This window comes from Terrapene carolina, unplaced genomic scaffold (genome assembly GCF_002925995.2).
Source record: "Terrapene carolina triunguis isolate 2854851 unplaced genomic scaffold, T_m_triunguis-2.0 Scaffold838, whole genome shotgun sequence".
Lineage (NCBI taxonomy): Eukaryota > Metazoa > Chordata > Testudines > Emydidae > Terrapene > Terrapene triunguis.
In genome coordinates, this window is record NW_020665189.1 from 12,086,881 (window position 1) to 12,112,967 (window position 26,087).

Here is a 26,087-nt window from a genome sequence, read left to right on the forward strand (position 1 = left end):
GTTGGGGTGCAGGGTGCGAGCTCCAGCCCGGTGCTGCTTACCTAGAGCGGCTCCCTGTCTGCCTGCCCTGGCCCCCGGCCCCATCCCGCTCCGTTCCAGGAAGCAGCTGGAACCGTGTCCCTGCAGCTCCTGGGGGGGGGCCCTCAGGGTTCTGTGCATGCATGGCTCTTGCTGCTCCTCTAGGTACCTCCCACGAAACTCCCATTGGCCGCAGTTCCCTGTTCCTGGCCAATGGGCGCTGCGGGGGGTGGTGCCTGGAAGGAGGCAATGCAGGAGCCCTCTGCCTCCTTCCCCCTACCTCCCTCTCCCCCCCGCCCCCGGCCCGAAGGGGCGTGCTGCCAGCTGCTTCAGAGAGCGGCGTGGGGCTCGCAACGCCACAGGGGGCAATCCCATGGTTAGGCAGAGGGGTGGGGGGGGGGCGTGGGGAGCTTGGTGGGCCAGGCCGCCTGTTTGAGACCCCTATTTTAAGGGCTGCTAATATATCGACTTCTTGGTTTACAGGGGACGAACAACAGAATGGTACAACAGAGTTTTTGGTCATATGTGTGCTGCAGAACTGATGAGGATAAAAGACTCCTTCAAACCTCTCAGGAACGACACAAAGGAAATGAAAATCTAAAGCACCTGGTTCTAAACAGAGACTGGTGCGGAGGCATGAACTGCTCCTCTGCTATCATTTTAAAAGCTATAGACTCAATAGACTTGCCTATATTTTAAAACTAATAAACCAAGAAGTAATTTGTAATGGCATATAATGTAATGTAAAATAGTAATTTTATAAAGCTGCTTTTTTTTTCTTTTTCCAGTTTCAGGAAGCTGTTCTTGAACTGGCTGCACAGAGATAGCTAAAAGGTCAAATGTGTGTATGTATATATACGAAGTTATAAAATGCAATTGTTACATCTAGGAAGACAAAATATGCTGGTTCAAAATTATAGTTATAAAGTAAGTTATTAAACTAAAAATATGGTATTTTTCCAAATATGCATTAAGTATTTTATAAGATGTAGACTTTTATGCATTCTAGAGTATTATGTCTCTTGAATTTTCTTTTTATTGAATAAGGTGGTGGAGATGTGAAGTTAATTTTAACCTCTTTACAGTTGAAAATAGGGCTGAAAACCTATGCCTTTTACTAGAGGGAGCTAAATACTTTAGCATGTGCTGTTAACTCTCTTGATACTTCTTTTTTACATAATAAAAAACCAAATCTGGTGGGGGTGGTTGTTTTAATGTTATGGGTAGAGTTCCTGCATTTGAGAATGTTGCCTACTTTCACCATGGTGAAGCTTTAGGAATACATTTCAATTGTTAAATAACGGCCATAAGTCAACCTAACCAAGCTAAATTCTAAGCAGAAATTATGTGAATGGACTGTCAAAAACCAGTTTCTGCATGTAACCTGCAACTTAAGTCACTTGAGCTCAATCATAGGCATTGTGCTTGTCTTCTGAAATACAGTCATGGTTAAACATTCCTTATGTATCTTTAATAAGCTACTCATCATGAAAACCAAAAAGTGTGTGTACACAGATAATTAAGGTGCTACTCCTAGGGGTAAATGTTTTATACAGCTGTGTGTGTGTGTGTGGGGGGGGGGGTGTTCTTGTAAAACTAACTTGTCCTTGATTTATGATGTCTTGGAACTCATTCATAGTCGCAGGTGTGATTTAGAGTTGCTTAGGTGTATGCCATGCAAAGTAGCAATGTTACATCCTTACACTGATGGTGGTGTGAGTGTTATCAGTGTCTTACCAACAGCGAGTAGAAGTTCTGAACAGTGTATCACCAATAGATTTCTTAGTGCTATATAAGAGCTGGGATATCTGGACAGTAGGTACAGAAGTCAGTAGCTCTGAGCTAGTGTGGTTGAACATAACTAGAGCGGTAAAGCACAGGTAGGAACTGAAGAGACAGTCAAATGAAAGAGAGTTCCACTCAATTACATCACATAGTGACTGACAGCTAAAAAGTGACTGTTTGTATCCAAATGCTGTAAGTGTAAGTACTAAGAGAAGTGTCTGGTATTGAATGAGGATAGTGATATAATAGACATCACAGAAACTTGGTGGAAGGATGACAATCAATGGGACACAGTAATACGAAGGTACAAAATATCTAGGAATGAGAGATGAGATAGAGCTGATGGATGGGGGCCTACTGGTGGTACATGTGCAAGAAAGAATAAGGGCAAATACAATAAAAATCTTAAATGAATCAAATTGTAACAGACTTTCTATGGCTAAAAATTCTATGCTTCAATAATAAAATATTCCTACTGCTATATTCTTACCTCCTACCTGTCCAAGATGGTGATTGTGAAAGGGTTTGGGAGAAAGATTAATAATGGAAGATTTTAACTATCCCCAATTTGACTGGGTACAGGTCACCTCAGGCTGGGAAGCAAAGACAATAATTTGTGGTGTCAAAAAACTGCTTCCTTGAGCAGCTAGTTCTTGAGCAAAAGGGGAGAAGCAAATGTTGATTTAGTCCTAAATTGAGCATGTTTGGCAAAGAGGTGAATATAGCTGAAAGACTTGCTGATAGCAACCATAATATAAATTTAACAACATAGGGGGAGGGTAGGAGGGGACACACAGAAGCCCACTGTAGTAGCATTTAACTTTAGAAAAGGGAATTACATAAAAAAAAAGAAAAAAAAAAAAGAAGCAAGATAAAAAAAAAAAAAAAGGAAAAGAAAAAAAAAAGAAAAAAAAGAAAAAAAAAAAAAACCCATTAAAAATTGGAAGTCAAATCCTACTGAGGAGAAAAGACAGGAACATAAACTCTGGCAAGTCAAAAGAAGAAATTGAAGAACAAGACACAAAGCAAAAATAAGTTTGAGAACAGCAGAATCAGGAATGTTGGAGGACCAAGGTGTTAAATGAGCACTCACGCAAGAGCAGGCTATTGTCAAGAAGCCAAGTGAATTCTTTGACTCAGCCTTTACTGCAGAGGATGTGAGCTACTGTATTAGTTTTAGGTGACAATGCAAACTGTCCCAGATTGAGGTGGCAATAGAGGAGGTTTATGGAACAAAGTGATAAATTAAACAGTAATCAGTCAGCAAAAGGCATTCAGCAAAGAGTTGTGAAGGAACTCAAATAGGAAAGTGCTATGGGTAATATGTAACCTACTTCAATCAACTTCTGTACTAGCTGACTAGAGGCTAGCTAATGTGACACCCATTTTTTTTTTTAAAGGCTGCAGTGGTGATCCAGGCAACTACAGGCTTGTAAGACTAAGTTTAGTACGAGGCAAACTGAGTGAAACTATAGTAAAGAACAGAATTAGCAGACACAAAGATAAACACAAGATGTTACAGAAGAGTCAACAGGGCTTTTGTAACAGGAAATCATACCTCCCCAATCTACTGAAATTCTTTGAGGGTAAGCCAGTTGATAAAATACTTGAGCAAGGTCCTTTACCAAAAAAATCGTAAGAGAGTCATGGGATAAGAGGGAAGGGCCCCTCGTGGATCAGTAACAGGTTAAAACACAGAACCAAAGGGTAGGAATAAATGGCTAATTTTCAGAAGGGAGCAAGGTAAAGAATGGTGTGCCCCACGGATCCGTATGGGGACCATTCCAACATGAACAATGAGGTGGCAGTGAAGCAGTACAAAGGGTTCTTACTGATCTCCACAACAAAAATGGAAGATGAAATTCAAAGTAATGCACATTGGGAAACATAAGCCCATCTACACATACAACATTAGCTGTTACCACTCAAGAAAAAGACCTTGGATGGATTGGTCACTGTTAGCTGTTTTCAATGTTAGGCATCATGAGGCAAGGAATAGATAATACCACTATATCAATTTATGGCATGCCCACATCTTGAATACTGCATGCAGGGTTGGTCACCCCATTGCAAAGAAAGAGACAGGTACAGAGCAAGGCAACAAAAACAATTAGGGGTATGGAACAGCTTCCTAGGAGGAGAGGTTAAAAAGAGTGGGACTGTTCAGTATAGAAAACAGACAGCTACAAGGCACATATGATAAAGATCTATGAAACCATGAATGGTGTGGCAAAAGGGAAGTGTTCCTTCATATAACACAAAAACCAGGGGGCCTTCAATGAAATTAATAGGCAGCAGGTTTAAAACAAAGAAAAGCAAGTTATTCGTCCCATGACTCAGCATCAACCTATGGAACTTATGTTGTGATGGCCAAAACAATGCTAACAGGGTTCAAAGGAAGAATAAGCTACGTTCATGGAGAATAGGTCCATCAGTGGCATGTTCCCTAGCCTCTTTTTGCCACAAGCTGAGTGTTCGAGATGGATCACTCAATGCTTGCTTGTTCTATTCAGTCCCTCTGAAGCACTGGGCACTGGCAGAAGACAGGCTGCTGGGGTCGCTGGACCACTGGGCTGACCCAGTATAGCCGTTCTTAGGTATTATGGAGCGAGAGCGCATGTTAGCAGACTTACCAGCACCCACAATAATGCTACTTTACCATTTTGCTCTTAAACCCCACTGAAAACTAGACGCTAGGCCCCACATGCTCATAGTAATGCTGCCAGATTAACTTTATTGCAGCACTGGAAATATAGGTGGTGACAAGTTTTCCTGAGCTGGCGATTAAAAATGTAAAAGCTCTGCTAACAAGTCACACAGCTAAACCTGGAGCCAGGCTTGGAGATAATTTTGCACTACTTTGGGTCTCAATCTACCTCCAGTACACTGCATCCTATTCTAAATGCTAATGCAGCTTTTAAAAAAATACTAAGCAACCCGGACATCTTAAGTACTTAAACATTTAGATGTGAGCACAAACAATGACAATGCATGTGAAAATATAGCAATATATGGTCAGGGATGCTATACTGAATTTTGTAACAGGTACAGCAAGTGATTTTAAAAAAATTGCTCTGTAATATGTAAGCTTTAGAAAGTCCAGTGTACCATGCTTACAATGAAAAGTGAGAGAGGTTAGTATTGTGCAATAGCAGCTAATGATTTTAAATGCCCTGAGAGGAAACTTTTTGTTTGGCTGGATGTATGCTATGCTGCAGTATAAGCAGGTGCTTTATTTAATCTATTTCTAGTTTACAATAGTTAAAAAAAAAACAAGCCTTAGACATCAGTGGCACAGCTGCAGATGCAGAACATAGATGTGCCAACTGCTAATAATTTATGGAGGCTTTGCCACATCCCTGTACCCTACATAAGTATTAGAAACAGTGTTTTAACTGTCTTCTTTCTAGGTGCTGATAAGTGAGAATAAGACAAGCGATGGGTGAAACTACTTAAGCTCGATCGTACTAGATACAAAACAGGCACCGCTTCAACTGAACTTAAAATAAGCTAAATCTTTGTCTCCCCTGTGGTTCTTTGTAGCTCATGATATTAAAAGTGTGATTTAATTGTAGTTGATAAAATAAGAATATTTGGTCAGGCCTTTTTTCTGTGAGAATAATATAAATAAAAACTAAATATTTCCCATCATACTGTTTAAATATGAATATATAGTAAATGAAACTGACTTCACGTACTATGGCTCTTTGTCTCCTGCACTCCTGGTGATCTGAGTATCACTGATCTAACTGGTGTGTCTACAACTGCATCTTTCAAAAGAATTAAGCTTAAGCTATTGAAAAACACTTAAATGAGGCTATGCAACGTAGTGTGCACAGGGCAGCCTTGGGTACTATAGCTTTATATATTTTGAAAGTCTGGAATGTTAATATGCATAAGAATTTAACCACTTTCCTCAGATTTGTATTTACTCAGTTTTGTTCCTTTTCTGTAAATACTTTTGGTTGCAATACTCAGATTGTAATAGCTTGGACAAAGCACCTCTAATAAAGGTGCAGCCCTCAAACTCTTGTCAGCTCTGTTCTCTCTCTTTGTCTCTCTTCCAGGTTACACTATTGATGCATTCTTGACCTTGTTTTTTATGTACCTATTCAGCGTGCGATATATAAATTCAGGCACCTGTGTGTAAGAGTTTCATATCCTTTAAAACATCACACTGACAATATGCCACCCACATACAGGGCAGCATACACAAGTTCAATCCACGCAATGTTAGCACTTTTTTATTTTTAAAGTAGGTTTTGAATAAGACTCCTATGACAGCTAAGAAAACTAGTTTAGTAAAATACAAGAGGTCCAAGTGCAGAAGTAGTTACATCTTCTGGACTGGTTTGATGCCCAGGATGTCAAACCCTTTGGCCATGACGGCAGCTGTTGCTTCACACAGCAACATTCTCCACATGTTCACCTTCACTATCGTTCCTGAAGAAGAAAGAAAAATAGTGCAAGCTTGAATGAGATGGTCAGGAAGCTTCACAAATCAGACATTACAGTCACAGCATTTGTGCTGTTTCCATGATGTAGTACAGTTAGAATTATGTAGCTTCCATTACACTAAAAGGGATTGGTAAAAATGCACTATTTAATACACCCAGGAGGTACAGCAAGTAGCATTTTTCACGAGAGATGATCACTAATGCCCACTTTCTTCTCTACTTGAGAAAGTTTTGTTACGTGTGCTAGCACTTGGAAAACTAAACTTATTCTGAGCACTTGTAGGTTGCTTTTATATATATGATGAATTTCTTTTTTAAATATAAATGGGAACTGTTGAGTCTTCTATAAAGCAGAGAAAGAGCAGTCAATGTGGGCCACAGACAGCACTCCTTCAAACATGGCAATAGGTCTATTTTTTGAATAGGCCAAGACATGCACTTGTTTATAAAAATCACTTGTCATAAAAACTAGATATTATTTACTATTAGCAGTAGCTCTGCAGAAACAACAACAAAAAGCTGCCTTGACATGCTTGTGCATTAGTTACCTTGCAACCAAGAATCACTGTAGTAGCAGCATCCTTAACACAAAATTAAGACTCCCCACTCCTAGATATTATGACCTTTCAGTCTGGAATCTGGTGCAAACCTGATCAATTGTATCATTAGAATTCTCCAATTACAACCTCACAGAGATGTGTTCGCTGCAAGCAAGTTTAAGGGATGCACTCACCAGTTTGTCTGTCTTTTTCCACACAGTAACAGTTATCGTAGAACTCTGTGAAGGTGGTGGCCAGCTCATAGAGGTAGTCACAGAGTGTGTGTAATAAGAGATCATCCAAAATCTTCTGCAGAATCTCAGGGAATCTCAGAATGCACTTGCCCAGTTTCCACTCCTTTTCGTGGTTCAGTAATATCTTTGTTTCTCTAGCTGCCTTCTGCAGCATCTCTTCATCAATGTTGGCCAGACGTGCTATAGATCTGACAAAAAAAACAGCCCAGCATTGGTCATGCTTATGTATGGAATTTTGCAACAGGATTGAAGGGCTGAAAGCAAAGGGGTTCTGATTTGAATGATCTAGCTACGGAGTGGTAACTTAATCGGATATTAGACAATGGCCTGAACTGCATAGAAGAATATTCAGTACATTGCAAGAACATAGGCAATTAATGCAGGAGGCATGCACTGGGTGGAGGCATTAGTGCATGGAAGCAGCAAGGGGCTGGACACGGATTCAAGAGGAAGAGTGGATGAGAAGCTTAAAAGGTGACCAGGCACTGATGTGGGAACAAGCCTGGGGGCTCAAGTGTATGTGGGGGCAGTGGAAAAAAAGAGGGAAAGCAGTAACAGATGGGAGAGGGAAGCAGGGACAGGTACCCAAAAGAGGTGGTGGTGCCCAGTTCCCTTGTGAGAGTGGGCTATGTAATTATTAATAAACCTACACAACTATTCATTTGGGAGAGAGCTCTACCCTGTAATGTCACTCAGAGATGCCTGCCTGGAAAACGTCTCCACACATTACTGGAGCATGTGCACCGAAAACAGACCTGCCCCTTCTGAGGGAGGAAGTTGACCATGTTCACTAAGTAGGCTCCATCGAGACATGAAGGCAGAAAACAAGACAATGGCCACACTGCTAGCAAAATTAGATATGCTCTCCCTCCAGCTGGCAGGACAGCCTGCAGTGACTGGCCAAGAAGGAGTTCCACTTCCATGCCCTCTCAGAACATATGGGGCCCAGATCACAGCATGCACCACCTGATAATACTGATAACAGATTTACCAAGGGAGATGAAGTTTCAGCCCAGCACAGAGTTCAGGCTAAGCTGTTATGAAGCATGGTAGATATTTTATACTAAACAAGGCAGAGCTTTTCAGAGGGGTCCAGCTAGACTCCTCCTTTGGCATTTAAAGATATCATCAGGGCAAGCAGCTCGGGAAACAAAATGAAACAGGCTTAAGGCCCCAAACACAAATAATATTTTTTTTGAGTAAGCAGCAGGAGAGCAAAGGAGACCACAGCTGAGATTTCCCCAGGAATTCTGTTATTTTTAGTTAATAAAAGATGGCATAGACATACACCGCGCCACCTCGATATAGCGCCACCCGATATAACACGAATTCGGATATAACGCGGTAAAGCAGTGCTCCGGAGGGGGGGGGGGGGTCTGCGCACTCCGGTGGATCAAAGCAAGTTCAATATAACGCGGTTTCACCAATAACGTGGTAAGATTTTTTGGCTCCCGAGGACAGCGTTATTTCGAGGTAGAGGTGTATTACACTTTTTGCAATCTAAAGGGCAACTCATTTTAAGCTAGGTCTTAAAGCAACCAAAATACTCTTGCGCTACCTGATTCGAGTGAAGGCATAGAGCAAGTAAGCAGCTGTATTTCCTCTGTCATCCAACATTTTATCAAAAGAAAAGATGTAATCATTCATCCTGTTATGGGAGAGGTCAGCGTATTTAATGCAGCCAAAAGCAACTGATGTCTGGGCAGCCTTCAATTCTTCTTCAGTTAGAACCTATGGAAGACCAAAAAGAAAAAAGAAAAACCAAGTTGTAACCATTCTGTCCCCTACACAGCATTTGCTTCACCACAAACCCAGAGAAACGGAAAGGCCTCAGCAGGAAATATTCTAGAGGCACCAGCCAAGTAACATGCTGGGGGGAAACACGGTCAACTCATGGGCTTTGACTGCTTTTTCCAGAGGGAAATTAACTAGTAAGAATCCATTTCAAAGCACTGATGATTGTTCAGCTAAATGTCCTTATCCCTTAAGTGAATTTTCTATTTCATCAAGGCTTACTATAAGGTGGACACCTAGATTATCTGGAAACACAGCAGGATCAGCACAATACTTCCTGCTGCCAAAGAGGTCCCATACAGGTGTTGTTCCTGTGATACTTGAAACTGAGGCCCTGTCGTGTCTGCATGGACAGCAAAATTAGTGGTTGCGCCCAGTGTCTTTAACCAAAATGTCAGTTGGTTGTGGCCCCCCACCTAATTAGTGGTGAAGTTGCATTGCTGGTAAAGTGCTTTGGAAGGCAGAAAATGCCATGTAACTGTAAATTAGTATACTGCCCCACTGTCTGATTGACCTCAGAGAGGTTTAGGAACAGTTTAGCATGCTCTCCTATATTCTAAAGGGCATCCTTCTTCCCCCATCAGCATAACAGAATGATCTGAAAGTTTTGACTTGTGTTCCAGAAAATGAGGATCTCTTCAAAATTAGATCACCTCACATAGTGGAATACAGTATGTAACGAGGCAACACAGTTGAAGGCTATGCAAGAGCAAACTGCCGTGCTATACATTTTTGAAGCTATTTTGAGGCTGTTGTAACCAGGGATTTGGAGCAATCAAATTTTTGAATTGCTCCGCTCCGGCTCCAGGCAAAAACCTACTGGTCCACGCTCCAGCTCCGGGCTCCGCTCCAAAGCCCTGGTTCTACCAAAAAAACAACAAGGTTTTTTACCCATGAAAGCTTATGCCCAAATAAATCTGTTAGTCTTTAAGGTGCCACCGGACTCTTTGTTGTTTTTGTGGATACAGACTAACATGGCTACACCCTGTATTCTACCACCACCTGCTGGACCTTTAAGAAATCAGCTGTTCCTCCCTTGCATCTCACCAGCATACAGTGGAGATTTAACGTTGTTTTACAATGCAGGAACTTCTCTCACTCAGACAAGGAACATGACCTGCCCCAACTTTTTTTTTTAAATTGTTTCCACCAGTTGGCCACTGCTGACACTGGTATAGCAGCTCTGCAAGTGCTAAGACGGGGTTCCTGGTGGACTTAACGTTCATTTTAATTTTTAATGTATCGATCTTTGCTCCTGCTCTTCTATGGCCTGTGACATCTCCTCACCTAACTAACCTCCCCCACCTATTGCTGGCAAGAGAATTTCTGTTCCAAACAACAGGATCAAGTCCTGGAGTTGCTTATCATCCTCAACTGCCTGTTTGCTGGCTCTGCCTCTCCTACTCATCTCACACCCTGCCCCCTTCTAAACCTTGCTCATATCTCACCCTTTTCCCCTATTAAAGATCCCTGCTCTCCCAAAAGGCTCCTGGCACCATGCTGGGACAGTCTCCGACAACTCAGATTCCGAGCTGTTCCCGAAGAGCAGGTTGCTCAGCATTCTGCACCAGCTTCAGGCAGAGCAAGGAGCGGTGCGGGGATGATTACAGTAAATGCTTCGAGCACTGGAAGCTTTAACATCCTAATTTAGTCTCCTGGATCCAACTGTGCAATAAATATTCCAAAGGGAAAAAGCCGACAGTAGATAGCGCGGAGTACCTAGTGCACACATGTGGACCCTCTTACTGTGCACTAAGGGAGCCTTCTTGTACAGTAGCATAAGGCATTTGAGAAGTGCATTAAGCTAAACTGCCCGAGGGCATTCAGCATGTCCCCACCGGGAGTACAGAGTAGCTAGTGTGCTTTCAATTCGCACCTTAGCTTCCTGCCCACTAACTTCCCCATGCAGACAAGCCCCCAGACACTGTATGTTTCAAAACTACAATGTCCAGCCAGTGCTGAGGCTTTGCCTGCAGTGCAATCCTGCCAGCTCCGATTAACCCAGAATTGCACTAAATCCATTAGGAATTAGCATCAGTGTCTACTCCACACTGCAGGGAAATTTAAGAGCTTCAGAGGTGGAGAGCCTCTCCTACTGGTGTCAAGAACAATTCCAGGCAGTAAAACAGAGCTGCTTGCTAATCACAACATGCAGTAGAATGGTAACACTGAAAATAAGCCAAGTGAGCAATGTGATGGAGGGGAAAATTTTGCTCTGTATATATTCCCCTTGGATCCATTATACAGAAGCAGCCAGTACATGATGAAACTCACCACATACTTGTTTCCAAGAAGGAAAGTAAGCCATCACAATTACCTTGTCACGCTCTTTGTCCTTCAGTTTGTCCATTGATCGTTTCAGCCCCTCTTCCAGTAGCTCAATGAGCCGCACTGTATCCCCTGAACGAGTTTTGAACTTTTTCCTGAAAGCACATAGACAAAAATCCTGCTTGGCTCTATAGAAACCCCACAGGTCACAATCAGCACTATATACAAGCCCCTGCAGAACTAAATCTTACAATTACTTGGGTGGCCCACATTTCTCAATAGTCTAATAGAGTCAGCTGCACATTCCAATGGCCTCCGCCCCGGAGTTAAACGTATAAAACAGGCATCTAACTGGTGCACCTATAAGGGCGGATGGGAACTGTAATAAAACTAATTGGAGAAAAAGAAGGTTTACAATTGGCTGGCCAGGGTGTCAGTCATATGTGTAGGACAGTTTTCCTGTACCATCAGAGCAAAAACAGTTGTCAGGAAAACAGCTCAAAATATTTCCCCCTATTTTAATATTGAAATGCAACAGCAAGGAGACAGTGTGTGGACTCTCAGCTACACGTAGCTCTTGCAGAATGCATAGGTCTGACTGCAGTATCACCTAAGAGAAGAAAAGGAGCTTGAGATGGAGTACTAAGTAACTGGCCTAGAGATAGGGGCATTGGGATCCCTTTCAATATCCATGCAGCCCAAGGAAGATGGGGGAAGTGAAGGAGAAATGAAAAACCATCCCTTCACCAACCAGAAAGAGGGAGACAGAGGATATAGCTTAGAGTGGAATCGCACTGACCCACAGTACAACACTTGAACATGCTATGCGATATGTTCCTTGTGACTCAGAGTCACAATATTGCAATGTGAAGCTGCAAAAAACAGACATAGAATTTCAAGCCATACTGGAATTAGTTTGTGACTCTTGTGGGCCACTGCCACATATACTTCTATTTGTAGCAAAAGGATAAAACAGGACTGTAAAAAAATGCTGAATTAGCTACATATCCCCTTCACAGAGAGAATCCTACAGGACAATTCTGTGGTTAAGGTGTTCCCAATTACCAAAACAGAAACACAAGCTATAAACACATTTGCTATGGAGTAGACAGAATAATCTTGCCAAACAATATGGCAAACCCACAATCTAGCCAGTATGATTGAGCCAGGGTAATATATAAAATATTTTTCTTATGGAAAATAGTTTCAGATTACTTATTTTGCAGTTACTTTACCAACGAATAATGAAACATTGGTTTGCAATGTTGATTTAGACATACATGAACTTCATTTACAAGAAATCTTTTCTTTTTTTTTTTTGTTTTGTTTTTTTTAAGATAGAATTTTCTCAAATGAAAACAGGGCAGAGCTAGTTAATTTTGGATGGAGAGGTGGCTTTAAAAAAAACACCCCAAAAACTTTATCTGTTTAGATTCCAGAAAAATAGTGCACTTTTATAGAATAGTAACAGAATATATGGAATGACAGTCACAGCAAACATGCAAATAACTCATTAATAAGTGAACTTTGTTGTTTCATTATTTTAGATGTCAACATGTAAAGCAAATTTTCAAAGTGCAAGTACTTGTGTGATATTTGAATTTTAGGTCCTCATACAAGAATATGTCTCAAACATATTTCAGGGTCTACTCGAATCTGACCCTGAAAACTGCAATATGATCTGACTTCTTTTCTTTTTGTGTTGTCTGATGCTGAGACAGCCTGACAAAGTATAATCACAGCATCCATTAAATGTACCATGAAATGAGCGATTCATTTAACTTACTTATCTTCTCCCAGTACCACTCCAAATGCAGCATGGACTACTCTGGTCACGGCAGGGTCATACCAGCCAATCATCTGACCTGCTGCGAATACTGTCTGCAAGTGCACTGACTGCAAAGGAATAGGAAAATAAAAAGCAGTTGTCAGCTGCATTTTCTAATTGTCTTTTTCTCATTGAGAGTCTGGTATAATGCTTTTGTACCAAGAGTGCTATTACAAGGAAAAAGAAAGCTTTCCTTAACTGATCACCTTTAGACTCATTGCACAGGACACTTGTAATGATGAACCACCACTGTCATCAGTTTCTACAGACTATTCTGATTTTCAGAAAGTATCAATGCCTGATACTTTTAAAGATCCCTCCCCAATTCTCGGTATAAGAGAGTGTGACAAGTACAGCACCTGCATTTTACAGTTCCCATTTAAGTGAATGTAAATGCTGGTGAAATGTACTCAACTGACAGCTCTGGAGACTCCACAGATAAGGCCATGCATGAGCAGTGACAGTGCAGATTTATCACTCTCTCCAGCCATTCAGACTCAGCACTGACCTAGATGTGCAGATGGTTTAGTTTCCCTGAGTGTTAAATCCTTGGGCTCTGCTGAGCTCGCCACGAGTCTAAACTGTGGTGGCGAATTCTGTGATTGGCCCACAGCCCATCAGGAACTGGACGGTAACTACCAAATAATTTCATATAAAGGCCAATAAATAGCCATCATGTGGTAACACCTTCTAGCCCCTGTCCTCTAGGCTAGTGCAGTATCTAGTGACTAACTGAACAACAAAGCAGAGGTCTGGGTACTCACCTGCCCACTATCCACCACATAAACAATGATATCAGCCTTTTCCTCAAATAGCCTTTGCTTAAGAGCAGCTAAGTCAGATGTATCATATGTGAAACCTCCATCTGACTTCATGATTGTTAAAGGAATAGAGCATCCTGGGACAAACACAATCTTCCGCCCGTCATCCATCTGTACAAATCCTAGGGAAAGAGGTCATTTGAGAGTAAGCATTCAGGAGAGATTTGAAGAAATATGCACGCTGTTAGATGCTACATGTAAAAAGTGATAATGCTCTAAAGCAGTGTTTCCCAAACTTGGGATGCTGCTTGTGTAGGGAAAGCCCCTGGCAGGCCAGGCCGGTTTGTTAATCTGCCGCATCTACAGGTTCAGCCGATCGCGGTTCCCACTGGCCGCGTTTCGCTGCTCCAGGCCAATGGGAGCTGCTGGAAGCGGCGTGGGCCGAGGGACGTACTGGCCGCCGCTTCCAGCAGCACCCATTGGCCTAGAGCAGTGAACCGCAGCCAGTGGGAGCCGCGATCAGCTGAACCTGCGGACGCGGCAGGTAAACAAACTGGCCAGGCCCGCCATGGGCTTTCCCTACACATGCGGCGTCCCAAGTTTGGGAAACACTGCTCTAAATCTTGTGAAAACCAGTTGCTCCCATCTATTCACATTCTTGAAAGACAACTCTACCCATTTTGTGCAGGTCACATTAAATGCTTGATTTCTTAAAAACAAATACACACCACCAATCATAATTTGCAAAGAGAGCATAGATTTATACAAATCTAGTTTTGCTGGTGAAATAATAGGCTATTATTAAGAGAGTTCTAGCTTGATTTTAAAACCATTATAAGTTGGTATCCTGATGTACTAGTGCAACAGTGAAGAGGGTGTTTGGGAAGTGAGAGATTTGAAGGGAAAAAAACACCCCAAAAGAGGCAGCATGTGGAAACCAATAGCGATCAATAACACAGTGGTTTTCAAAAGCAAGCTATAAGTGTGGCTACCTGGGGCCTACGGATGGATAGAGATTAAGTATTGCTAAGACCAGGGAGAAATCTGCAAAGGCGATCTTTAGGAGAGGGAGCCTGTAAATTATTTGTGCCCCATTTTCATTCATGACAATAATAAAGTCAATGGGAACTGAGTGTGTCTGTCACTTCACAATGTTTTTTGTGTCACAGGACCCCAACCTGGCTGGAGTAGGCCCTTGGAAGTTTTACTATGGAAAGAATTGCCCCCACTAATTAGGACCAAGCTAAGGTGCTGGTGCATCTTGATGTTACAGTGTTACGTGACTAGCTTAACTGTACATAAGAACATAAGAAAGGCCGTACCGGGTCAGACCAAAGGTCCATCTAGCCCAGTATCCTGTCTACCGACAGTGGCCAATGCCAGGTGCCCTAGAGGGAGTGAACCTAACAGGCAATGATCAAGTGATCTCTCTCCTGCCATCCATCTCCATCCTCGGACAAGCAGAGGCTAGGGACACCATTCCTTACCCGTCCTGGCTAATAGCCATTAATGGACTTAACCACCATGAATTCATCCAGTTCTCTTTTAAACGCTGTTATAGTCCTAGCCTTCACAACCTCCTCAGGTAAGGAGTTCCACAAGTTGACTGTGCGCTGCGTGAAGAAGAACTTCCTTTTATTTGTTTTAAACCTGCTGCCTATTAATTTCATTTGATGACCCCTAGTTCTTGTATTATGGGAATAAGTAAATAACTTTTCCTTATCCACTTTCTCCACATCACTCATGATTTTATATACCTCTATCATATCCCCCCTTAGTCTCCTCTTTTCCAAGCTGAAGAGTCCTAACCTCTTTAATCTCTCCTCATATGGGACCCGTTCCAAACCCTTAATCATTTTAGTTGCCCTTTTCTGAACCTTTTCTAGTGCCAGTATATCTTTTTTGAGATGAGGAGACCACATCTGTACACAGTATTCGAGATGAGGGCGTACCATTGATTTATATAAGGGCAATAATATATTCTCAGTCTTATTCTCTATCCCCTTTTTAATGATTCCTAACATCCTGTTTGCTTTTTTGACCGCCTCTCCACACTGCGTGGACATTTTCAGAGAACTATCCACGATGACTCCAAGATCTTTTTTCCTGACTTGTTGTAGCTAAATTAGCCCCCATCATATTGTATGTATAGTTGGGGTTATTTTTTCCAATGTGCATTACTTTACATTTATCCACATTAAATTTCATTTGCCATTTTGTTGCCCAATCACTTAGTTTTGTGAGATCTTTTTGAAGTTCTTCACAGTCTGCTTTGGACTTAACTATCTTTAGCAGTTTAGTATCATCTGCAAACTTTGCCACCTCACTGTTTACCCCTTTCTCCAGATCATTTATGAATAAGTTGAATAGGATCGGTCCGAGGACTGACCCTTGGGGAACACCACTAGTTACCCCTCTCCATTCTGAGAATTTACCATTAATTCCTACCCTTTGTTCCCTGTCTTTTAACCAGTTCTCAATCCATGAAAGGACCTTCCCTTTTATCCCATGGCAGCTTAATTTACATAAGAGCCTTTGGTGAGGGACCTTGTCAAAGGCTTTCTGGAAATCTAAGTACACTATGTCCACATGTTTGTTGACCCCTTCAAAGAATTCTAATAGATTAGTAAGACACGATTTCCCTTTAGAGAAACCATGTTGACTATTGCTCAACAGTTTATGTTTTTCTATGTGTCGGACAATTTTATTCTTAACTATTGTTTCGACTAATTTGCCCGGTACAGACGTTAGACTTACCGGTCTGTAATTGCCGGGATCACCTCTAGAGCCCTTTTTAAATATTGGCGTTACATTAGCTAACTTCCAGTCATTGGGTACAGAAGCTGATTTAAAGGACAGGTTACAAACCTTAGTTAACAGTTCCGCAACTTCACATTTGAGTTCTTTCAGAACTCTTGGGTGAATGCCATCTGGTCCCGGTGACTTGTTAATGTTAAGTTTATCAATTAATTCCAAAACCTCCTCTAGTGACACTTCAATCTGTGACAGTTCCTCAGATTTGTCACCTACAAAGGCCAGCTCAGGTTTGGGAATCTCCCTAACATCCTCAGCCGTGAAGACTGAAGCAAAGAATCCATTTAGTTTCTCCGCAATGACTTTATCGTTTTTAAGAGCTCCTTTTGTATCTCGATCATCAAGGGGCCCCACTGGTTGTTTAGCAGGCTTCCTGCGTCTGATGTACTTAAAAAACATTTTGTTATTACCTTTGGAGTTTTTGGCTAGCCGTTCTTCAAACTCCTCTTTGGCTTTTCTTATTACATTCTTGCACTTAATTTGACAGTGTTTATGCTCCTTTCTATTTGCCTCACTAGGATCTGACTTCCACTTTTTAAAGGAAGTCTTTTTATCTCTCACTGCTTCTTTTACATGGTTGTTAAGCCACAGTGGCTCTTTTTTAGTTCTTTTACTGTGTTTCTTAATTTGGGGTATACATTGAAGTTGGGCCTCTATTATGGTGTCTTTAAAAAGCACCCATGCAGCTTGCAGGGATTTCACTTTAGTCACTGTACCTTTTAACTTCTGTTTAACTAACCCCCTCATTTTTGCATAGTTCCCCCTTTTGAAATTAAATGCCACAGTGTTGGGCTGTTGAGATGTTCTTCCCACCACAGGGATGTTGAATGCTATTGTATTATGGTCACTATTTCCAAGCGGTCCTGCTATAGTTACCTCTTGGACCAGCTCCTGCGCTGCACTCAGGACTAAATCTAGAGTTGCCTCTCCCCTTGTGGGTTCCCGTACCAGCTGCTCCATGAAGCAGTCATTTAAAGTATCGAGAAATTTTATCTCTGCATTTCGTCCTGAAGTGAAATGTTCCCAGTCAATATGGGGATAATTGAAATCCCCCACTATTATTGAGTTCTTAATTTTGATAGCCTCTCTAATTTCCCTTAGCATTTCATCATCACTATCACCGTCCTGGTCAGGTGGTCGATAATAGATCCCTAATGTTATATTCTTATTAGAGCATGAAATTTCTATCCATAGAGATTCTATGGAACATGCGGATTTGCTTAAGATTTTTACTTCATTTGATTGTACATTTTCTTTCACATATAGTGCCACTCCCCCCCCGCACGACCTGTTCTGTCCTTCCGATATATTTTGTACCCCGGAATGATTGTGTCCCATTGATTGCTCTCAGTCCACCAGGTTTCTGTGATGCCTATTATATCAATATTTTCCTTTATCACGAGGCACTCTAGTTCACCCATCTTATTATTTAGACTTCTAGCATTTGTGTACAAGCACTTTAAAAACTTGTCACTGTTTATTTGTCTGCCCTTTTCTGATGTATCAGATTCTTTTTTATGTGAATGTTTATCATCTGATCTGGCCCCTACTTTATCCTCTTCCATCCTCTGCTCCTGACTATAACCTGGAGATTCTCTATCATTAGACTCTCCCCTAAGAGAAGTCTCTGTCCGATCCACATGCTCCTCTGCAGCAGTCGGCTTTCCCCCATCTCCTAGTATCGAACATAAATATTTGTAATGTCACATTCTAGCTCCTGGTAATTCCCGATATAGACCCAACACACTCCTAATGCATTTTTGCATCAGGGCCCCAAATTCCCAGACCTTTCTGAATGACAAAAACAAGAATAATAGCCTGTGCCCCTCAGCAGGAGAGCATTTTCTAGTTAAATATATATGGAGGGGAAGGACAAGAGAGGATGAAAGGCAGTGTCTAATCTGGGGAACATCAATCTTGATAATGTCTCTAAATGAACTAGTAGCAATTAACTCTCTCTCAAACTGAAAAAAAAAAAAAAAAGAAGTGACTGGACAATTGTTGATTTTTTGGACAATGTTAAGGAACATGTTACCTCTTTCTTCAAATTCTTGCACAATATCTTTCATCTTATCTTGGTAGTATGATTCCCCTCTCTCTATTAGTTTAATATCCAAGCAGTCATAGATCTTTTGGAACTCTGAGTAGAGAAAACAGAGAGAACTATAAAAAAATAACACGTACAAGATTTTGACTGTGTTTAAGACTCGAAGCAAATAGGCCCCTTAAAATATGACTGAAATGAGAGGAAAGATGATCCTGAGGCTAAGCCTTTAGCCTGGGAACTAAGAGATCTGGGTTCAATTCCAGCTCTCTTGCAATCTGTGACCATGGGCATGTCACTTGTTTTCTGTGCCTCACATTCCATCTGTAAAATGGAGTTACCTCGGGGGGGGGTGTGTATGGGCGGGGGGAGGCTGAATTCATCAGTGACTGGGAAGTATTAAGATATTAAGGCAATGTAGCAAAACCTTCAATTTCTGAGCCATACTGGACAGAATGCCATATTACAGAGGTAAGTAACATTTCATAAATAAAACAGGCCACAACAATACTATACTATCCAGTAAAAGCATAAACACTTCAACAAGCTGTCAGAAAGAGACGAAGGGTTTCTCTCTTTGTCTGCTTCTGAAACACAGGTCGTTAAACAGAGGTGCAGGAAAGAATGAGGGTCAGACATTTTGTTTGGAAACGATCGATTGTTACTAATATTAGACATTTGTTAAGCATCAATCAGCATAATACTTAGATGTCACTCTACATTGGTGCTAATGTCATTGGTGCTAAGTCTTCAAAACCACTCTTCCAGAGAGTATTAAGGGCAACACCCATAATGCTGTTTGGGGCAAATCTCAGAATCCTAGGACTTTCAAGTGCGGCTGTATTCATTTTAAGTGAATTCTGCATCCTGCTCTGATACGTATGGTGGAGTTCTATGGCACAAACCTTCCTCAGCCATATTGCTCCTTTTTATCCCAACAAATTTTATTGATTTCCAAAGAACAACTTGTGTCTCAGATCAACATAAAATGATCCACTTAAAACAAACACTGGTTTAAAGAAAGAGACACTAATTTTAACTGTTACCTTTCCGAGATACATCGCAGATCAGTTTCCATGCTTTAATGAAGTCTGGATTTTTGCTCTGTAGTAGGACCACACACTGATAGGCTCGCTTCTTAAATTCTTCCTCTGTGTCAAATCTCCGCTTGGATTCCTAGGTTAAAAACCATACGTAAGAAAAAGTATTTTCTCTCCTATGCAAAACAGTATTTCTGACACTTTAAAGCAATTTTTTATTTGGTAGAAGGAAAGCAGTGTGGCTTAATTGATAGGGTAACAAATTACTATTATTAAAGCAGTATACTGTTCCTGAGACCAGATACCTGTATTTCATAAACTACAACAAGCAATTCTTTACTTCTTTAACAAACCCAGTTAAAATTCATTTTGTTTCAACAATGTTATACTGATCATTCACAACAGTTCTGAATTATTGCTTCGTTTAAAAGTAAGAGGAGAACAAGTGGATATATTAGCTAAAATACCTTGTAAAAAGCTTGGAGATCCCCAATGGGGGGTGAAACAGTCAGGAAATCTGGAAATTTATCTTGGAGGTGAGCAATGAGCATTCCAAACTGGGTGCCCCAATCTCCTAAATGGTTTAACCTGGACAACAATTAGAGAGTGCAAAACAAAATTATGCATCATACGAGAAATCAGAACTAAAACAGGCTGAACATTGTTGGCGGGGAAGGGTGATTAGAGCTTTTCAGTCACATGACTTGCTGGGGTGGGAGGGTAATACCGAATTGTGCTGCTACACTCAGGGTATTAGTTATAATGTATTTTTAAGTTATACCAAAGGTGGCTAGAACATACAGACAGGCATCATTGGTGCACTTGTATAAATAGAGATGAACAAACTTGTGTCCCGAGTCCAGCAGTGCTCACCTCAGAACATCATAGCCCACAAACTCAAACAGACGGCACATGCTGTCTCCAATAATAGTCGAGCGCAGGTGACCAACATGCATCTCTTTGGCAATGTTAGGGGAAGAGAAGTCAACCACCACCTTGGACAGGGCAACAAGTGAAGAGGGAGAAACATTATTAAATGCCGCACTGTACGATGTCCTGCTCTCAGGGTGAGATTTTCAAAGTTGTGGATACGTGCCTCATGGATATGTGCAGCCATCATGACTGCATACACAAGTGATGTATTTGCATGTGGCAAACTGTCAATTACAACCGGCCATTTGGGCAAGCTCAATTTTCTGTGTGTGTATAACCGTAGTCATTTTATAGTTTGGTGCTGGTTTGAAAATCAGGCTCTAAATGTCTAGAACTCTTCTGACTGCATCATATTTTGCCTATGAAAATTATCTGCATCCCTACTTACACTCTACAAACCTGGCACATCAAACTCTAAATGTGGCTTTTAGCTCCAAACTCCAGCAAACAATTCAGAGCAAAAACACCCTTTTTAGGCCCAATCCTGAAAATCAGATCCATTGGCATAGATCCCCGTACCCGCAGGAAACTTATACAATGCTATGTAAAAGAGGACCATTTAACAAACAAGAAGGATTACAGAGGTTTTATACATATATTGCATATAAAAACTATGTTAAAAGAAAATTATTAATGTTGCAAAGTCAAGCACTCAGAAATCAGGAAATGCCAGATTTGAAGTCAGACTCCGTGTGCATTTACATTACAACACAGATTTCAATTACATAATGACTAGGGCTGTCAAGCGATTAAAAATTTAATTGCGATTAATCGCCCTGTTAAACAATAATAGAATACCATTTATTTAAATATTATTGGATGTTTTCTACACTTTCAAATATATTGATTTCAATTACAACACAGAATACAAAGTGTACAGTGCTCACTTTATATTTATTTTTTATTACAAATATTTGCACTGTAAAAAACAAAAGAAATAGTATTTTTCAATTCACCTAATACAAGTACTGTAGTGCAATCTCTATCATGAAAGTTGAACTTACAAACGTAGAATTATGTACAAAAAAAATTACATTCAAAAACAAAACAATGTAAAACTTTAGGGCCTACACATCCACTTAGTCCGACTTCTTGTTCAGCCAATTGCTCAGACAAACAAGTTTGTTTACATTTACGGGAGATAAGGCTGATCACTTCTTAATTACGTCACCTGAAAGTGAGAACAGGCGTTGTAGCTGGCGTCACAAGATACTTATGTGCCAGATGCAGTAAAGATTCGTATGTCTCTTGATGTTTCAACCACCATTACAGAGGATATGCGTCCATGCTGATGACGGGTTCTGCTCATTAATGATACAAAGTAGTGTGGACCGACACTTGTTCACTTTCATCATCTGAGTCAGATGCAGAAGGTTGATTTTCTTTTTTGTGGTTTGAGTTCTGTAGTTTCCGCATCAGAGTGTTGCTCTTTTAAGATTTCTGAAAGCATGCACCACGCCTCGTCCCTCTCAGATTTTGGAAGGCACTTCAGATTCTTAAATCTTGGGTCGACTGCTGTAGCTATCTTTAGAAATTTCACATTGGTATCTTTGCATTTTGTCAAATTTGCAGTAAAAGCGTTCTTAAAACGAACAACACGTGCTGGGTCATCATCCGAGACTGCTATAACATGAAATATATGGCAAAAAGTGGGTAAAACAGAACAGGAGACATACAATTCTCCCCAAGGAGTTCAGTCACAAATTTAATTAACACATTTTTTTTTAAACGAGTGTCATCAGCATGGAAGCATGTCCTCTGAAACGATAGCCAAAGCATGAAGGGCATATGAAACTTTAGTGCCTCTCTGGCACATAAATATCTTGCAACAACAGCTACAACAGTGCCATGCGAATGCCTGTTCTCACTTTCAGGTTAAATTGTAATTAAGAAGTGGGCAGCATTATCTCCCATAAATGTAAACAAACTTGTTTGTCTTAGAGATTGGCTGGACAAGTAGGACTGAGTGCACATGTAGGCTCTAAAGTTTTACATTGTTAAAGTTTTAATTGTTTTGTTTTTGAGTGCAGTTATGTAACAAAAAAAACCCTACATTTGTAAGTTGCACTTTCATGATAAAGAGATTGCACTACAGTACTTGTCTGAGGTGAACTGAAAAATACGATTTCTTTTGTTTATCATTTTTACAATGCAAATATTTGTAATAAAAATAATATAAAGTGAATACTGTACATTTCGTATTCTGAGTGGTAATTGAAATTGATATATTTGAAAATGTAGAAAAATCCAAAATATTTAATAAATTTCAATTGTTTAACATATTGTTAAACATATTGTTTAACAGTGCGATTAATCACAATTTTTTTTTTGAGTTAATCGTGTGAGTTAACTGCGATTAATCAACAGCCCTAATTATGACATACAGGATCCCTGCTTCATTCAGTGCACAAGATGGATGGTGCTCATTTAATGAGAAGCTATTCAATATTTTGTTTTCTCATCGTTCAACATGTGGCCCTATGCCTTATCTGCTGCACGCTAGTCAAACCCAAATCTAATCTCCTCATGGGATTTTCTATGGCGCCTATCACAATAGCATCTGAGTGCTTCACAAACAATTTTCACCGCACCCATGTGCAAGGAGGGGATATTATTCCCATTTTACAGATGAGGAACTGAGGCACAGAGAGATTAAGATTAAAAATTTCCACTAATTTTGAGTGCCCAACTTGAGATGACTAGGACGTGATATTTCAGCACACATAACATTATACAAGACTTTATATATTCAAAGCACAGCTCCCATTGAATTCATTTGCAGCTGAGAGTGCTTGGCACTTCTGCAAATCAGACCCAGGGTCTCATGTCAGGCACTCAGAAAATGAAGAACATGCATTAGTGCCCACCTGTGAAAAGTCTGATACAAATGAATTTCCTAGCATCACAACTACAACCCTGGAACAGGCCAGGATAGAATCCAGTTCTCTGAGCAGCATTCAATTGCAAGAGCAACCTTAATTCTGGCATTTCTTAACTTCTGAATACTTGACTTTGCAACCTTAATAACCTTCTTTTAACAAGTCACAGAGGGGTAGCCGTGTTAGTCTGAATCTGTAAAAAGCAACAGAGGGTCCTGTGGCACCTGTAAGACTAACTGAAGTATTGGAGCATAAGCTTTCGTGGGTGAATTGCAGTGGGCATTCACCCACGAAAGCTTATGCTCCAATATTTCTGTTAGTCTTAAAGGTGCCACAGGACCCTCTGTTGCTTCTTTTAACAGTTTTTGAGTGTGTAGTTTCCTAGATTTTCAAAGCAGCAAACTGAATAAACAAGAAATTCCATCATATGGCATCATACTGACATCCACATGGGTCATGAGCAGGACTGAAACCTTTAGATCCACTGCACAGACCTCTGCCACTTGAACTGAGTAACTGATAGCGATAGTATGCTGTCGTCCTCTATGTGGACCACATGAGAAGGGGATGAGACATACACTTTGCCCATGGTCTGCACAGATATTTGCTGATAGAAAAGGAATTGGAATCTCGGGTTTCATTGCAGGCTCTGAAGGGAGAGTGCTCGAGTGGGCACAGGTTCTTCTGTCCGTTCCTCCCAAGCTTGACCCCTTCTGCTCCCTCCCACCTGTCCCTCTCCTATCTCTTCCCCACCCACGTCCCCATGTCCCATTCCCCTTAACAACCCAGTCTCCACTCCTCAGACTTTTCGTCCAGATCTCCTTGCCAAGTCAGTCCAAGTCTCCCCCGCTGCCCCAACAGCTGCAAACTGACTAACCCCGAAGTGCCCACTGTTAAAATAGTAATAACCTGTGTATTTGTAGTTGGAATGTTTGTTAAAACCTTCATTATAAGCTCAGTAAGAAAGTACACGCATACCAAGCAAAAACCGAGTCAGAACCATTCATCAGCACTTGCTATTGGACTGAAAGCAATACTGAGACTTTAATGAAAGTTTACTAGCACACCTTTTTCCTGTTTTCAATAGCCGGTGGTTGAACTCCATTCACCAGTAAACTGCTCAGTTGTTTGGACACAAAATCCTTTCTCAAGTGGACGTTAATAAAACCTTTAGAGGAAAAACAATAGTTGTTGGTGCTGTAAAAGTATCCTTGAAAGCCATTTAATTTTGTTTAGTACCAAAGTTCACAATTCCCTAGATACAAGGAAAATACAGTATTTAAAACTAACTACACAACGTCTTAATAAACTTTTGTTTCTGTAAGAGGAAAAAAACATGATCACTCTCTGAAAAAAAGAGAGTTTATTTACCAGGTTATGAGAGACTGTTTTCCACAAACAAATTGCTATTAAGCAAAGAAGTCTAAACTATACATATCAAATGCTACAAGATCTGCTAAGTACCTGCTTTGGGGTTCTTGTAATCAAGAGTGAACCCAAGAGTGAAATATTTGACAAAAAATGTATCTTGGGGTGTTTTGCAAACACTTATATAGTTAAGTGACATTACTCACAGCTGTCCCAGCGAGTTATCCTGTAGGCCAGGGGTCTCAAACATGCGGCCTGCGGGGTTATTTTCTGCGGCCCCCCCGCCCTTCCCCAGCGTTTACCTAGAGCGGATCTGGCCCAACGCGCACCGGGGACAGAGCAGGGCAGGGCAGGCTCCCTGACTGCCCTGCCCCCGCGCCACTCCTGGAAGCGGCCAGAACCTGGGGGAGGAGGGGCACAAGGGTCTGTGTGTTGCTGTTGCTTCAGGCAGCGCCCCCAGCAGCTCCCATTGGCCACAGTTCCCCGTTCCTGGCCAATGGGAGCTGCTGGGGGCGGTGCCTGAAGCAATGCAACACACAAACCCTTGTGCCCCTCCTCCCCCAGGTTCCGGCCGCTTCCCGGAGCGGCGCAGGGGCGGGGCAGGGCAGGGCAGGGCAGGGAGCCTGCCCTGCCTCCGGTGCGCACCGGGCCAGAGCCTGCCCCCTGAACCTCTCCTGCAGCCAAACCCCCTGCCTTGAGCCCCCTGCCACACCCCGCACCCCTGCCCTGAATACCCTGCCCTGAATACCCTGCCGCCCCCCTCCTGCACCCCAACCCCCTGCCCTGAACCCCCTGCCCCCCCCCCCCCTGCCCTGACCTCCCTGCCGCACCCTGCACCCCAACCCCCTGCCCTGAACTCCCTGCCGCACCCCGACCCCCTGCCCTGAATCCCCTGCCGCACCCCTCCTGCACCCCAACCCCTTGCCGTACCCTGCACCCCGACCCCCTGCCCTGAGCCCCCTGTCGCACCCTGCACCCCTCCTGCACCCGACCCCCTGCCCTGAACCCCCTGCCACACCCCTCCTGCACCCCAACCCCCTGCCCTGAACCCTCTGCCGCACCCCTCCTGCACCCCAACCCCCCTGCCCTGAGCCCCCGCCACACCCCACACCCCTCCTGTACCCCCTGGGGGCAGGGATGGTGCGGAGTTGGGGATTTCGGGGAAGGGGTTGGAATGGGGGCAGGGAAGGGGTGGGAAGAGGCGGGGCGGGGCAGGGCCTCATGGAAGGGGTGGAATGGGGGTGGGGCCGAGGGCGGCGGGGGGGAGGTGTCAGTAATGCGGCCCTCGGGCCAATGTACTAGTCC

The 26,087-nt window shown here is 42.1% G+C and overlaps 2 protein-coding genes across 4 annotated transcripts in view; one reads left to right on the forward strand and one right to left on the reverse strand.

Moving 5' to 3' along the window:
- The window catches only part of LOC112103221 (rho GTPase-activating protein 7-like), an 84,220-nt gene extending 82,632 nt beyond the window's left edge, over nt 1-1,588 (forward strand). For all 3 annotated transcript variants that reach the window (XM_026660854.2, XM_024194871.3, XM_024194872.3), the window contains exon 14: nt 502-1,588. In XM_026660854.2, coding sequence (XP_026516639.1) covers nt 502-619 — 118 coding nt within the window. In that variant the 3' untranslated portion in view covers nt 620-1,588. The remainder of the gene's footprint in view (nt 1-501) is intronic.
- Nucleotides 1,589-6,020: 4,432 nt separating this feature from the next.
- Nucleotides 6,021-26,087, reverse strand: part of RARS (arginyl-tRNA synthetase) — a 37,507-nt gene continuing 17,440 nt past the window's right edge. Inside the window, exons 5-15 of the mRNA XM_026660878.1 lie at nt 24,482-24,582; nt 20,476-20,597; nt 20,070-20,190; nt 19,609-19,738; nt 18,554-18,658; nt 13,708-13,886; nt 12,902-13,011; nt 11,165-11,270; nt 8,612-8,784; nt 6,994-7,241; nt 6,021-6,246 (exon numbers count right to left, since the gene is read on the reverse strand). Coding sequence (XP_026516663.1) covers nt 6,137-6,246; nt 6,994-7,241; nt 8,612-8,784; nt 11,165-11,270; nt 12,902-13,011; nt 13,708-13,886; nt 18,554-18,658; nt 19,609-19,738; nt 20,070-20,190; nt 20,476-20,597; nt 24,482-24,582 — 1,505 coding nt within the window. The 3' untranslated portion in view covers nt 6,021-6,136. The remainder of the gene's footprint in view (nt 6,247-6,993; nt 7,242-8,611; nt 8,785-11,164; nt 11,271-12,901; nt 13,012-13,707; nt 13,887-18,553; nt 18,659-19,608; nt 19,739-20,069; nt 20,191-20,475; nt 20,598-24,481; nt 24,583-26,087) is intronic.